The sequence below is a fragment of the Natator depressus genome, chromosome 1, assembly GCF_965152275.1.
Source record: "Natator depressus isolate rNatDep1 chromosome 1, rNatDep2.hap1, whole genome shotgun sequence".
NCBI lineage: Eukaryota > Metazoa > Chordata > Testudines > Cheloniidae > Natator > Natator depressus.
Window position 1 is genome coordinate 206,888,245 of NC_134234.1, and position 12,640 is coordinate 206,900,884.

A 12,640-nucleotide genomic window follows, 5' to 3' on the forward strand; every position below is an offset into this window, starting at 1 on the left:
TCCTGGGCCAGTCGCACCGGCTGCTGCTGGGGCAGTGTCGGGCTCCCCTCAGCAGGAGGAGTTGGGGTGGGAGGGACTCAGAGCTGGGATGCAGGACGGTGCTTACGGGGCCGGAGAGGGACACATGAATTATCACTGATGTGCTCATATCTATGTGCCCCAGAAGCTGAAGGCAATGTCTGGCCAATATTTAACGGCTGGATTGCACTGTCTCTATAAGTGTGGAGACACTGAGGAATCTGTGTTGTGGGAGGAGTGCTCTCGCTCAGAGTCGAGATCAGCTCCTACGAATTCTAGTCTCTGTATTGGTATTAATGTTGATTTTTGTGCATGGATCTGTAGACCCAGATTCTTGAATAGATCCAGTGTGGTATGGATAACTTGCTGGGCTTTGACGAAGGAATGCGCCCTGAGGAGACAATCATCCAGGTAAGGTAGATCATAATGCTTTGGAGTATAGGTGGGCTGCCACCACAGAGAGGACCTTGGAGAACACTCTTGGGGCCGATGAGAGGCCAAAAGGGAGTACCTTGTACTGGTAGTGGTCCTGGCCTAGTGTGAATCTGAAATATCATACTGTGTCACAGTATGATCGAAACGTGGAAATAAGCATCTTGGAAGTCGAGGCCGTGAACCAGTCTCCTTTTTCTAACATTGGAATTACCATCGCCAAATATATTTTTCTCTCAAAAAGATTACGGTTCTTCCAGTCCCAGTCATAAAAGGTGGATTTCAGGTGATGCTGAAAGCCTCTTGAATTCACCACATCCACAATGATCAAATTGGGAGAGATGGGGGCGTGCAGCTGAGAGAAGAGAGAGTCCGTATCTTCTGCTGGCGCATAGTAATTTTTATTGTCCTGCTTGCGTGTTGGCAGGACCGACGCTGGGGTCTGCCATATGAGTTTTGCAGGGTCCAAGAAGGCCTTGTTAATAGGGAGGGCTACTCTGAACAATGCAGGAGTGTAGAATGTCCAATAGGCTTATGGTGTGACCTGGTCACCTCTTGTAATGGTAGTTGTAATGCATCTGCCACCCTCTGAGCTAGCTCCTGGAAAAGCTTGAAGTCACCTGCCAACGACAAAGGAGGGGTCATCACTCTCTCATCTGGCGATGAAGATGAGAAGTTGGTCTGGCTGGTAATCTCCTCGACTTCAGCCTCTTGTTCCTCTCCTAACTCTTCAGGGAGCTCGGACATCCTCGACACAGCAGCCGAAGGAGGGGTCTCATGGGCTCTTGATAGGCCAGGCTAGAGCCACAGGAGGCACGGTGTCTACATGCCTGCCAAGAGTCCCAGTAAGGCCACTGAGAAGGTGGGAAGGGCCTAGGGTTGCCAACTCTCTAATTACACAAACCCAAAACACCCCTAATACTCCCCCTTCCCCAAGGCCCCACTCCCCTCCTTCTGTTGCTCGCTCTCCCCCACCCTCACCTCACTTTCACCATGCTGGGCCCAAGGGGCTTGGAGTGTTGGTAGGGGTGGGGGGTGCAGGCTCGGGGAGGGAGTTTGGGTGCAGGAGGGGGCTCTGGGCTGGGGTAGGGGTGCAGAAGGGGCTGCAGGGTGCAGGCTCCGGCCTGGAGGCGCTTACCTCAGGCGGCAGCACAACAGGGCTAAGGCAGGCTCCCTGCCTGCCCTGGCCCCATGCTGCTCCCACAAGCGTCGCCCCCGTAGGTCCTATTAGCCGCAGTTCCCAGCTAATGGGAGCTGCAGAGTCAGCACTCGGGGCGGGAATGGCTCAGTGGTTTGAGCATTGGCCTGCTAAACCCAGGGTTGTGAGTTCAATCCTTGAGGGGGCCATTTAGGGATCTAGGGCAAAGATTGGGGATTGGTCCTGCTTTGAGCAGGGGGTTGGACTTCATGATCTCCTGAGGTTCCTTCCAACCCTATGAAGCCCCCTGGCCTCCTCCAGGGGCCACAGGGACGTGCCAGCCACTTCTGGGAGCAGCACAGGGCCAGGGCAGGCAGGGAGCCTGCCTTAGCCCCCCTGCACTGCTGGCCTTTTAGTACCTAAAATCTCCCAGTTCGGCTTCAGTAGCCTCCAGGAGATAGGGCCTGATTCCAGAAGACTCCCAGCAAAACTGGAAGGGTTGGCAACCCTAGAAGAGCCCCAGAGATTGGTACCATGGCAGCCCATACCAAGGAGGCTGGGGGTCAGAAGGGTGGTACAGCTGAGTTCCATGCTGGAAATGGGTAGTGTATGGTAGATGAGAGGAGCGGTGGGAGATTGTCCTCTTGTTCACTGTTTGACTCAGCACTCAAAAACAGGGGTGCATGGCATGATGTCACTGGCAAGTCTGGAGCTCTGGGTGGACTCAGCAGCAGGGCCCTGGTACCAAGCACAGGTGAATCCAGTTTGTCAGACGCTGAAAGGTCTGTCACATGCCGGAAGTCCAACAGTGCTGCAGTCATCGGTACCAATAGCGTTTGGCAGTACTGAGACATATGCAACGAAGGAGTTGGTGATGCCATCCTGATCGCCTGGTCCGCTGGTGCCTGGCATGCTGACAACGATACCGACATTGATGTCTGCACTGAAGGAGCCTTCCCTAGGATGGATTCTCTAGTTTTCTTTCACCCACGCAGTACTAATAATTCTTTGCCAGTGCCCATTGGGTCCTTAGGTAGCCCAACATGTTCTGTCAGGGTAGTACTGGGTGAGCTCTTGGTACCAGATTTAGATGACTTCAATGCTGTTGGTACCGATGATACCGAAGGAGCCAGAGATACTTTTCGGCTCGGTCGGGGCTCGCTGTGGGGACTCACAGCCCTTTTCATAGAGGCCTTGTGAGAATGGCTCATGGTTGACACTTTAAGCTCACCCCCCGTAGATACAGAGGGTTGTGGTGAGGATTCTCACCATCCAGAATCTTAGCGCAGCTTCGAGTGTGGTTGGAGGGCCACTTCCATTAGGAGAACCTTGAGTTTCAGTTCTCTATCCCTTCTGGATCTGGGTTTCAATTGTTGGCAAAAACCACACTTCTGTGGGATGTGGTTCTCTCTCAGGCAGCAGACGCACTGTGAATGTCAGTCAGTCACTGGGATAGATTCTTTGCAAATGAGTCACTTCTTGAAGCCCAGTGAACCAAGCATACCCTGTCCATGAAAGGGGGGAGGGCAAAGAAAAACAGTTTAACATAAAGGGTTTCTTTTAGCTATATAAATAAATAAATAAAAGATAAAAGAGTGAACACAGAAAAGGGAGCTCTAAAAGATTAAACAATTAGCAATTCTATAGAATGTAATGACCCACTAACAGACAGCCAAAGCTCCATCTCTAGCCACGGGCAGTCGAGAAGGAACTGAGAAGGGTTCACATGGGCAACTCTGGTTAGCCTCATGGCAGACGACAAAGCGGGGCGGGGGGGGGGAGGGGAGCACACAGCACATGCACAAGTCAAATGGACACCGCTACCAAAATTCTCCAATCAGCAGCAGAGGGATGCAGATACACCTACAGCAGAGCATCCATAGGGACACTACTCAAAGAAGAAGCAGTGTTTCCCATTAGAGTGGAGGCCACCGAGTGCAAGAGTATTGTGTGAAGAGATCATAATATATCACACCCTTCCATTTCACAGGAAAGAAACCCTGGCCTGTATTGAAGAACTCCATAGGCAGCATTTAACCTGCACACTGCACTGACAAAGTACCTGTTATTTTATGAATTTTGAAAGAACATTTATTCTACCCCACTTATTTAATTAAACTACCATTAATCTGTGTAGATTTGGAATGGTTAGGCCTTCCTTTCCCTCTATTTTCTACTGGCCAGGAAAAAATTCTAGCTACTATGAACCAAAGTGAAAGTGAAAGGAATTTCCAAGGGATTGGCTTGTGACAAAGAGATTAACTTCTATTCTAAACCATAATCACATTTCCAAAACCAATTCAAGTTACAGATTTCCTACCTTTATCACCCTGGAAGTTATCTGTATTCAGGTCTAAATTTTTCATTCTGGATTGGCATAAAAGCGGTTACTAACCTACTCTGTAACTGTTGTTCTTCAAGATGTGTTGCACATGTCCATTCCACTTCAGGTGTGCACACATCCAGTTAACCAGAGACCGATTTTTCCCCATCAGTGATACCTTTCGGGATGGCGCATGCACACTCTGCTGCCTCATGCTGCTACACAATGGTATAACAGGTAGAGCCACCACAGACCCTGTCTCCCCAGGTCCTTCTTACTGGACACACACTGATATAGAGGTGAAAGAGGGTAGGTTGTGGAATGGACATGTGCAACACATCTCGAAGAGCAACAGCTACCGAACAGGTCAGTAACTGTGTTGTCTTCTTCATGTGATTGCACATGCCATTCCACTTCAGGTGACTCATAAGCAGTTCAATCCAGAGGTAGGTTTCAAAGTCTACCTGAACGAGAATTGAAGAACTACTCATCTGAACTTGGCAACATCTCTGGACTGCTGAGATATAGCATAATGAGTTGTAAAGGTATGTACTGATGACCAAGTTGCAACTCTACTAATATCTGCTATGGGCACTTGGGCCAAAAAAAGCTCCAGAAGCTGCTTGAGATTTTGTAGCGGGCACTGCCATTCTGCTTGGAGGGGGTATATCAGCAATATCAAAGCACATACGTAATGCAGGATGAAATCCTCTGTACTGAGACTGTAAAGCCTTTCATCTCATCTGCAACGGTCACAAACAACTGCAATGAAGATCTGAAAGACCTCATTCTAAGTAAAAAAAGTCAACACCCTTCTAGCTTCCAAGGTATGCAGTCTCTCCTCATCCTTATGTAATCTTGCCTCTGTCTTTGTTCATCCAGGGCTTAAAGTCTCTGCAAATTTGGCAGCAGTCTCTAAATGAGGGTCGCTCACCAGCTTCAACTTTTTGCAGACAGCACAAGGTTTAAACACTGGAGACCAAGGCATACCTTGGTACTGGGCTCTGGCACCCCGTAACAATAGTGAACCAATGCCAAAAGAAAATAAAGAAAAAAAATTAAATTTATATTAGTTTAACTAACAAGTACAATTAACTATTTACAGAAAGGTAAGACACTCCATGTAAGGGACAAAAACTTGCGGAAGCAATCTGACCTGACATGCTCCAACTACTGATCACAGGTGGCAAGAAAGAACTCAGGGGGATCTAGGATGGCTCCGCACTGTATACGATTATGCAGCAACACAAGGCAGCAGACGATGCATGCATCACCTTGACAGGTCATGCCAAAGAAACTCTGGTGCACTGGGCATGCACATACCTGAAGTGGAATGGACATGTGCAATCACATGAAGGACAAACAAGACAATGTGGGATAGTTCACTGGTATTTCACCTTTCCAGGCTGGCATTCAAATCCTGCTTCTGATATAGAAGAAAGTCAATGTCGTGGTCCCATCCTAGCCACCATACTATGATATGACGTACTCAGCTTCTTCTCAGAGGTCTAAAACTGAAATCGCAGGAGTCCTTTGAGTTAAGGTTCAGTTTCATTGTCATAACCTGGGATGAAGGTGGTAGCTTGCTTAATGTGTACCTGCTTTAGCTACTAACATCCCGACATTAATTTTCATGATCACCAACTCCATTCATAAAATAGAGGGGGGGGAAATATTGTGCACCTGTAATGTACAATTTTCTTTTCGTTTGAGGAACTCCACAAACCTGGCCACCACTCCTGGTGTGCTGATCACTTCATCTATTGGTGGATTAGGCTCTGTTTAAAATAGAATGTGAAATTAAGTACAAGAATCTCTTTGCACGGAAATTCCCAAGTGACTACATCAAAATCCCATTATGTTAATTTTTCTCTTGGTCAAACAAAATTACATTTTACACCAACATTACTTTGCCCATAACAAGGACAAGGAAAATGGATTCCAGCCATAGAACGTGGATTCCAGCACCATGATTCTGGGGATGAGTGGGGGAGAACGAACACACACACACAGGAAAAGAAGCTGATTCATAAAACCAACACGCTCATTTATGAAAAAGAAAGACTACTATCTCTGCAGAGTCATTTTGACACAGGTGCACGTGGAGCAGCTGTCTTACAATTTTCCAAAAAGCAGCATGTTTGGGCCACACAAGCATCGCCTAGGTCCGAAGGTTTGTTGTTCGTTGTTGTGAGTATAAAACAGCCCAAACCATCTCCTCTTCATTTAATAGTCATAGATTATAGGCCACAAGGGACCATTACAATCAATGAGTTTGACTTCCTGAATAATAGAGGCCATAAAACTTTCCACAGGAATTTCTGCGTCAAGAGCATAACTTCTTTTTGCCCTTTAGTTTATCTTTTAGAAAAGATCTGGTCTCTTGATTTAAAGACTTCAAGTGATTCAAGATATCCACCACACCCATAAGAAAGTTGTTCCAACGTTTGATTACCATCATTTGCACCTTATTTCTAGGCTAAATTTCTAGACTTTTTCACTAGGAGGGTGGTGAAACACTGGAATGCGTTACCTAGGGAGGTGGTGGAATCTCCTTCCTTAGAAGTTTTTAAGGTCAGGCTTGACAAAGCCCTGGCTGGGATGATTTAATTGGGGATTGGTCCTGCTTTGAGTAGGGGGTTGGACTAGATGACCCCCTGAGGTCCCTTCCAACCCTGATATTCTATGATATGATTCTATGATACATTTGTCTAGCTTTAGTTTTCAACCATTAGAGCTCATTCATTTAGCAGAAAATGCATAAAGAGCCATCTACTATGAAAAATCTGTTCTCCATGAGGCACTTTTAACCCATAGTCAAGTCAATAACTTTCTCTTGGATAAACTAAAATAGACCAAGTTTCTTAAGTCTCTCACGATAAGGCAGGTATTCCAGATCTCAAATCATTCCTGTAGCACCTTCTGAATCTTTTCCAATTTTTCAACATCCATTTCGAAGTGTTGACACCAGAAGCAGACAGACTATTCTATAGCAATAGTCTATCAACATGTACAGAGGTAATAACACTTCCCTACTTCTACTTGACATTCTACTTCTTACATATCCAAGGATCATGTTTGCCCTCGTAGATACAGTATAATATTAGCTCATGTTCAACTGGTTATCTACCATTATCCCCAAGTCCTTTTCAGTGTCACTGTATTCCAGGATACCACCTCCCATCTTCTAAGGGTGATCTCCATTCTTTATTCCCAGATTCTTTTGGCAGTGCTTAAATGCATGTTGTTCAAATCAGCCCACTTTACCAAGTGATCTAAATTGGTGCGTAGAACTAATCTGTCCCTATCATATACCATTCCATCAGTTTTTGTCATGTACAAATTTTACCAGCAATGATTTTATTTTCTTCCAAATCATTGATAAAGATATTGAATAGCACTGCATAAAAATATATCCCTGGGGCATCCCTCTAGAAATAGCCACATAGGATGATTATTCCCATTCTACAATTTCTTTGAAATCTATTAGTTAACCACTTTTTAAATCTATTTAATATAGGCTACACTGAGCTTTCATAATTTATTTTTTTAAATTAGAATGTCATGTGGAACAATGTCAAATGCCATACCAAAAGGTATGTATATTATGTCAGTGACCTTTATCAACCATATTTATAATCTTATTAAAAAAGTTTGACAAAACCTATTTTCCATAATATCAATCGATCTAGTTTTAATGATGTTACCATACCTCCCTGGTATAGAATGCACTGACCGAATTCCATATCAGCCTTTCCATGATTTTTCCCCAGATCATAGTTACTGAGATCATCCTTTTTACCCTTTTGAAATATTGTACAATGTTAACTCTTTCAAGTCCTCTGGAACTATAACAAGACTATAAAAGGGTTCAAAAAAGAACTAGATAAATTCAGAGAGAATAGGTCCATCAATGGCTATTAGCCAGGATGGACAGGGATGATGTCCCTAGCCTGTTTGCCATATGCTGGGAATGGGTGATAGGCAATAAATCACTTGAATATCTGTTCATTCCCTCTAGGGCACCTGGCACTAGCCACTGTTGGAAGACAGGATACTGGCCTAGGTGGACCTTTGTCTGACCCAGTATGGCCGTTCTTATGTTCATATAACTTTCCCAGTACTCTAAAATTTGTTTAAAAACAACATTAGTGGTTCAGTGAACTTCTCAGCCAATTTTTTAAATATTCTTTGCTGCAAGTTATCCAGTTCTGTTGATTCAGAGATGTTTGACTTTAGCAGTTGCTGTTCAGCATCCTCCCTAGTTACTGATGGAACAGAAAAGTTCAATGAATATTTCTGCCTTTTCTGTATCATTGACTGTTGACAATTTCCACCTACTTGAAGCTCCAAAACAGGATTCCAAAGAAGGTGGGCTCTGTGAATCTCTAATGGTAATAGCCATCAGTTCCACTGTAAGTAATCCTTCTCTGTGTCCCTTAAGAAATGTCTGTCATTCTCCCTCTCTGGGAGACTAATTAAAAGAATGAACCCCAGGAGGAGGGGCAAGTAGTGCTGAATGTTTCAGGACTGCTCTCTCAAAACAGATATCCAGCTAATGCAAATCAAGAGAATAAACCTCTGACTCCATTTTACAGAGTGGAGGGTCACTTCCTGCAGACTTTTGGATCTGAGCCCTCCAATCTGATGAAGCATATACTCTGACTAGAGAAGAATGCAGAGAAGTGTTGGGAGACTGGACAATTCAGGACAGATGATGATCTATTACTCTAACCCCTGAGAGAAGAACTAGAGCAGTCTCATTTGGATTTACAGCCAGAGCCAATTTGGCACATGCCAAAGCCTCTACGTGAAAAAAAGACATCAAAGCTGAGAGTACACTCTATGCTGAAAACCAACAGAACTATAATCAAAACCAGCACTTCAATTCTTGTGCCAAGTTCAGACTTTCCCAATAGTTACAAAACATCCCCAAAACCTGTGTGGTCTATGGTATCTCTTAGACAGCTCCATCAGTGACCGCTACCTAGTCTATTGAAGAAATGTAAGAAGTGACATCATTATGGACTATAATTGAGGAGAAAATATCTGAGAGTTGAGGGATCTTTAATCTACCTGACAAAGGCATAACAAGAATCAATGGTTAGACCTTAAAGCTTGGCAAACTCAAACTGGGAAGAAGGTGCAGATTAAGTGAAATCATTTACAATTCTCTATTTGAAATATTTAAATCAAGAAAATATGTCTTTCTAAAAGACAGGCTCTAATTCAACTAGAGGACATTGAGTTTAACACAGAAATTACAAAGTGAAATTATATGGCCTATGTTATACAAGAGGTCAATCTAGATTGCAACAGACGATCACAATAGTTCCCTCTTCTCCTAAAAACCTATGATTCTAGGATATCCATACGGCCCCCAAAACCACCATAAGTGAATATTGTAATTAAATGTCATTGTTTCACTTTTTATCTTGCCTCCCCAACTACCTCGATTTCTTTATTTTATTCACTTGTTCTCTATCTAAGACCTGGTCTACACTACGGGGTTAGGTCGATTTTAAAGTGAATGCGTCCACACAACCAACCCCATTCCGTCGACTTAAACGGCTCTTAAAATCGATTTCTGTACTCCTCTCCAGCAAAGGGAGCAGCGCTAAAATCAACCTTGCTGGGTCGAATTTGGGGTAGTGCGGACGCAAATCGACAGTATGTGCCTTCGGGATCCATCCCAGAGTGTTCCAATTTGACCGGTCTGGACAGCACTTTGAACTCCGATGCACTAGCCAGGTAAACAGGAAAAGCCCCGGGAACTTCTGAATTTCATTTCTGTTTGGTCAACTTGGAGAACTCAGCAGCACAGGTGAACATGCAGTCCCCCCAGAATTGTAAACGAGCTCCAGCATGGACCGAAAGGGAGAAACTGGATCTGATTGCTGAATGGGGAGAAGCATCTGTGCAGGCCGGACTCCGATCAAAAAGAAGAAATGCAAACATACTTGCCAAAATCTCACAGGGCATGTTGGAGAGAGGTTACAACAGGGACACACAGCAGTGCCGTGTGAAAGTTAAGGAGCTGAGGCAAGCCTACCAAAAGACAAAGGAGGCAAACAGTCGCTCCGGATCAAAGCCCCATACATGTCGCTTCTGTGATCAGCTGCATGGCATTCTAGGAGGGGATCCAACCACTACCCCACCGCTGTCTGTGGACACTTGCAAAGGGGGAGTCTCAAGCAACATGGAGGAGGAGGAAGAGGAGAATGAGAATGCGCAGCAGGCAAGCAGTGACTCCTTTCTCCCCGGCAGCCAGGACCTTTTCATCATCCTGGAGCCAATTCCCTCCCAAGGCATGATCCCTGACCCTGAAGCTGGAGAAGGCACCTCTGGTGTGTGCACATTTGTAACTACAGTACAGGGTTTAAAAGCAATAGTGTTTAATGTTTGATTTTCTCTGAAGAATTGGGATGCATTTGCAGCCAGTACATCTATTGGAAAAGTCTGTTCGCATGTCTGGGAATGGAGAAGGAATCCTCCAGGGACACCTCCATGAAGCTCTCCTGGAAGTACCCTAAAAGTATTCTAGAATCATTGCAGCATAAAGCATGGCAGCGAATGGTCCTGGGTTTTGGTCGCATTCACGCAACATTCGGTCTATATCTTTGTGTTAGCCTCAGGAGAGTGATATCATTCATGGTCACCTGGTTGAAATAGGGGAATTTTTGTAAGGGAACAGTAAAAGGACCCCATTCAGGCTGGGTAGTTTGCACTTGGCTAAAAGGGATCATCCCAGAGAATAGTCACACGGTGGGGTGGGGGGAGGTGTGTGCTGCACATCCACCCGAAAACCACAGCCCCTCCTTTTAAATGTGAAACCCAACTGGCATTGCTTGCTATGGGAAAGGATGGCGCTGCAGTTTGAAACCATTCCCACATGTTATGAAGGTGGAAGAAGCCAACCCCGCGTACCTTTTGCCTTATCATGGCTGCATGGAAACCGAATCCTGTTGCCCAGCCGTGTGTGATGTGGCACCATACCGGCAGGCGCTAAATATAATAGGTAAAATGTGCAAGCACATGTGCTGTTAGCTGTGAATTGCTTGATTCATTGTGAAAGTCTCCCTTTTATTCTCAGAAATGTATCATCTTAAATTTTATCTCCCTTTTTATCTCCTCCCATGTGCAAATGTTTCTAGGCTCCCCCATCATCTCCATCCCTGAGGTTATCGCAGATTAGAAGGCAAAAACAACGCACTCGCAATGACACGTTTTCCGAGCTCATGCAGTCCTCCCACACTGATAGGGCACAGCTGAATGCATGGAGTGTTAGAGGCTAGGAATAGCATTAAGTGAGCACGAAGAGCAGAGGCAGCAGGGCAAGGAGCGGAGGCAGGAGGCGATGCTAAGGCTAATGGGGGAGCAAACGGACATGATGAAGCATCTGGTGCAGCTGAAGGAAAGCCAACAAGAGCACAGACCCCCACTGTGTCCATTGTACAACCGCCTGACCTCCTCCCCAAGTTCCATATCCTCCTCTCCCAGATGCCCAAGAACGCAGGGGAGGAGGCTCCAGGCACCCAGCCACACCACTCCAGAGGATGGTCCAAGCAACAGAAGGCTGTCATTCAAACAGTTTTGATTTGTAGTGTGGCCTTGTCCTTCCCTCTTCCCCCACCCCACCCGGGCTACCTTGTTAGTTATCTCACTTTTTTTTTTTAATTAATAAAGAAAAAATGCATGGTTTCAAAATAATAGTTACTTTATTTCAAAGGGGGGAGGATGGTTGGCTTACAGGGAATTAAAATCAACAAAGGGGGCTGGTTTGCATCAAGGAGAAACACACATAACTGTCACACCATAGCCTGACCAGTCATGAAACTGGTTTTCAAAGCCTTTCTGATGCGCAGCGCGCCTACCTGTGCTCTTCTAATTGCCCTGGTGTCTGGCTGCTCAAAATCGGCCACCAGGCGATTTGCCTCAACCTCCCACCCCGCCATAAATGTCTCTCCATTACTCTCACAGATATCATGGAGCACACAGGAAGCAGCAATAACAATGGGAATATTAGTTGCGCTGAGGTCTGACTTAGTCAGCGAACAGCTTTTAAACGTCCAAAGGCACATTTTACCACCATTCTGCACTTGCTCAGCCTACAGTTGAACTGCTCCTTAGTACTGTCCAGGCTGCCTGTGTATGGCTTCATGAGCCATGGGAGCAAGGGGTAGGCTGGGTCTCCAAGGGTAACTATAGGCATTTCAACATCCCCAACGGTAATTTTCTGGTCTGGAAAGTGAGCAGCGGCAAGAAGGGACTTAAACAGCCCAGAGTTCCTAAAGATGCGAGCGTCATGCACCTTTCCTGGCCATCCCACGTTGATGTCTGTGAAACGTCCCTGGTGATCCACCAGTGCTTGCAGCACCATTGTGAAGTACTCCTTGCGGTTTACGTACTGGTTGGCAAGCTGGTCCAGTGCCAAGATAGGGATATTCGTTCCGTCTGTCGCCCCACCACTGTTAGGAAAACCCATTGCAGCAAAGCCATCCACCCTGACCTGCACATTTCCCAGAGTCACTACCCTTTATAACAGAACATCAATGATTGCATTGGCTACTTGGATCACAGCAGCCCACACAGTAGATTTGCCCACTCCAAATAGATTCTCGACTGACTGGTAGCAGTCAGGCATAGCAAGCTTCCACAGGGCTATCTCCACTGGCTTCTCAACTGTCAGGGCAGCACTCATTTTGGTATTCCAGCGCTTCAGGGCAGGG

The 12,640-nt window shown here is 45.6% G+C and overlaps 1 protein-coding gene across 2 annotated transcripts in view; it reads right to left on the reverse strand.

The window, feature by feature from the left end:
• KPNA1 (karyopherin subunit alpha 1) overlaps positions 1-12,640 on the reverse strand; it is a 150,025-nt gene that overhangs the window by 96,817 nt on the left and 40,568 nt on the right. For both annotated transcript variants that reach the window (XM_074975300.1, XM_074975290.1), the window contains exon 5: positions 5,595-5,689. In XM_074975300.1, coding sequence (XP_074831401.1) covers positions 5,595-5,689 — 95 coding nt within the window. The remainder of the gene's footprint in view (positions 1-5,594; positions 5,690-12,640) is intronic.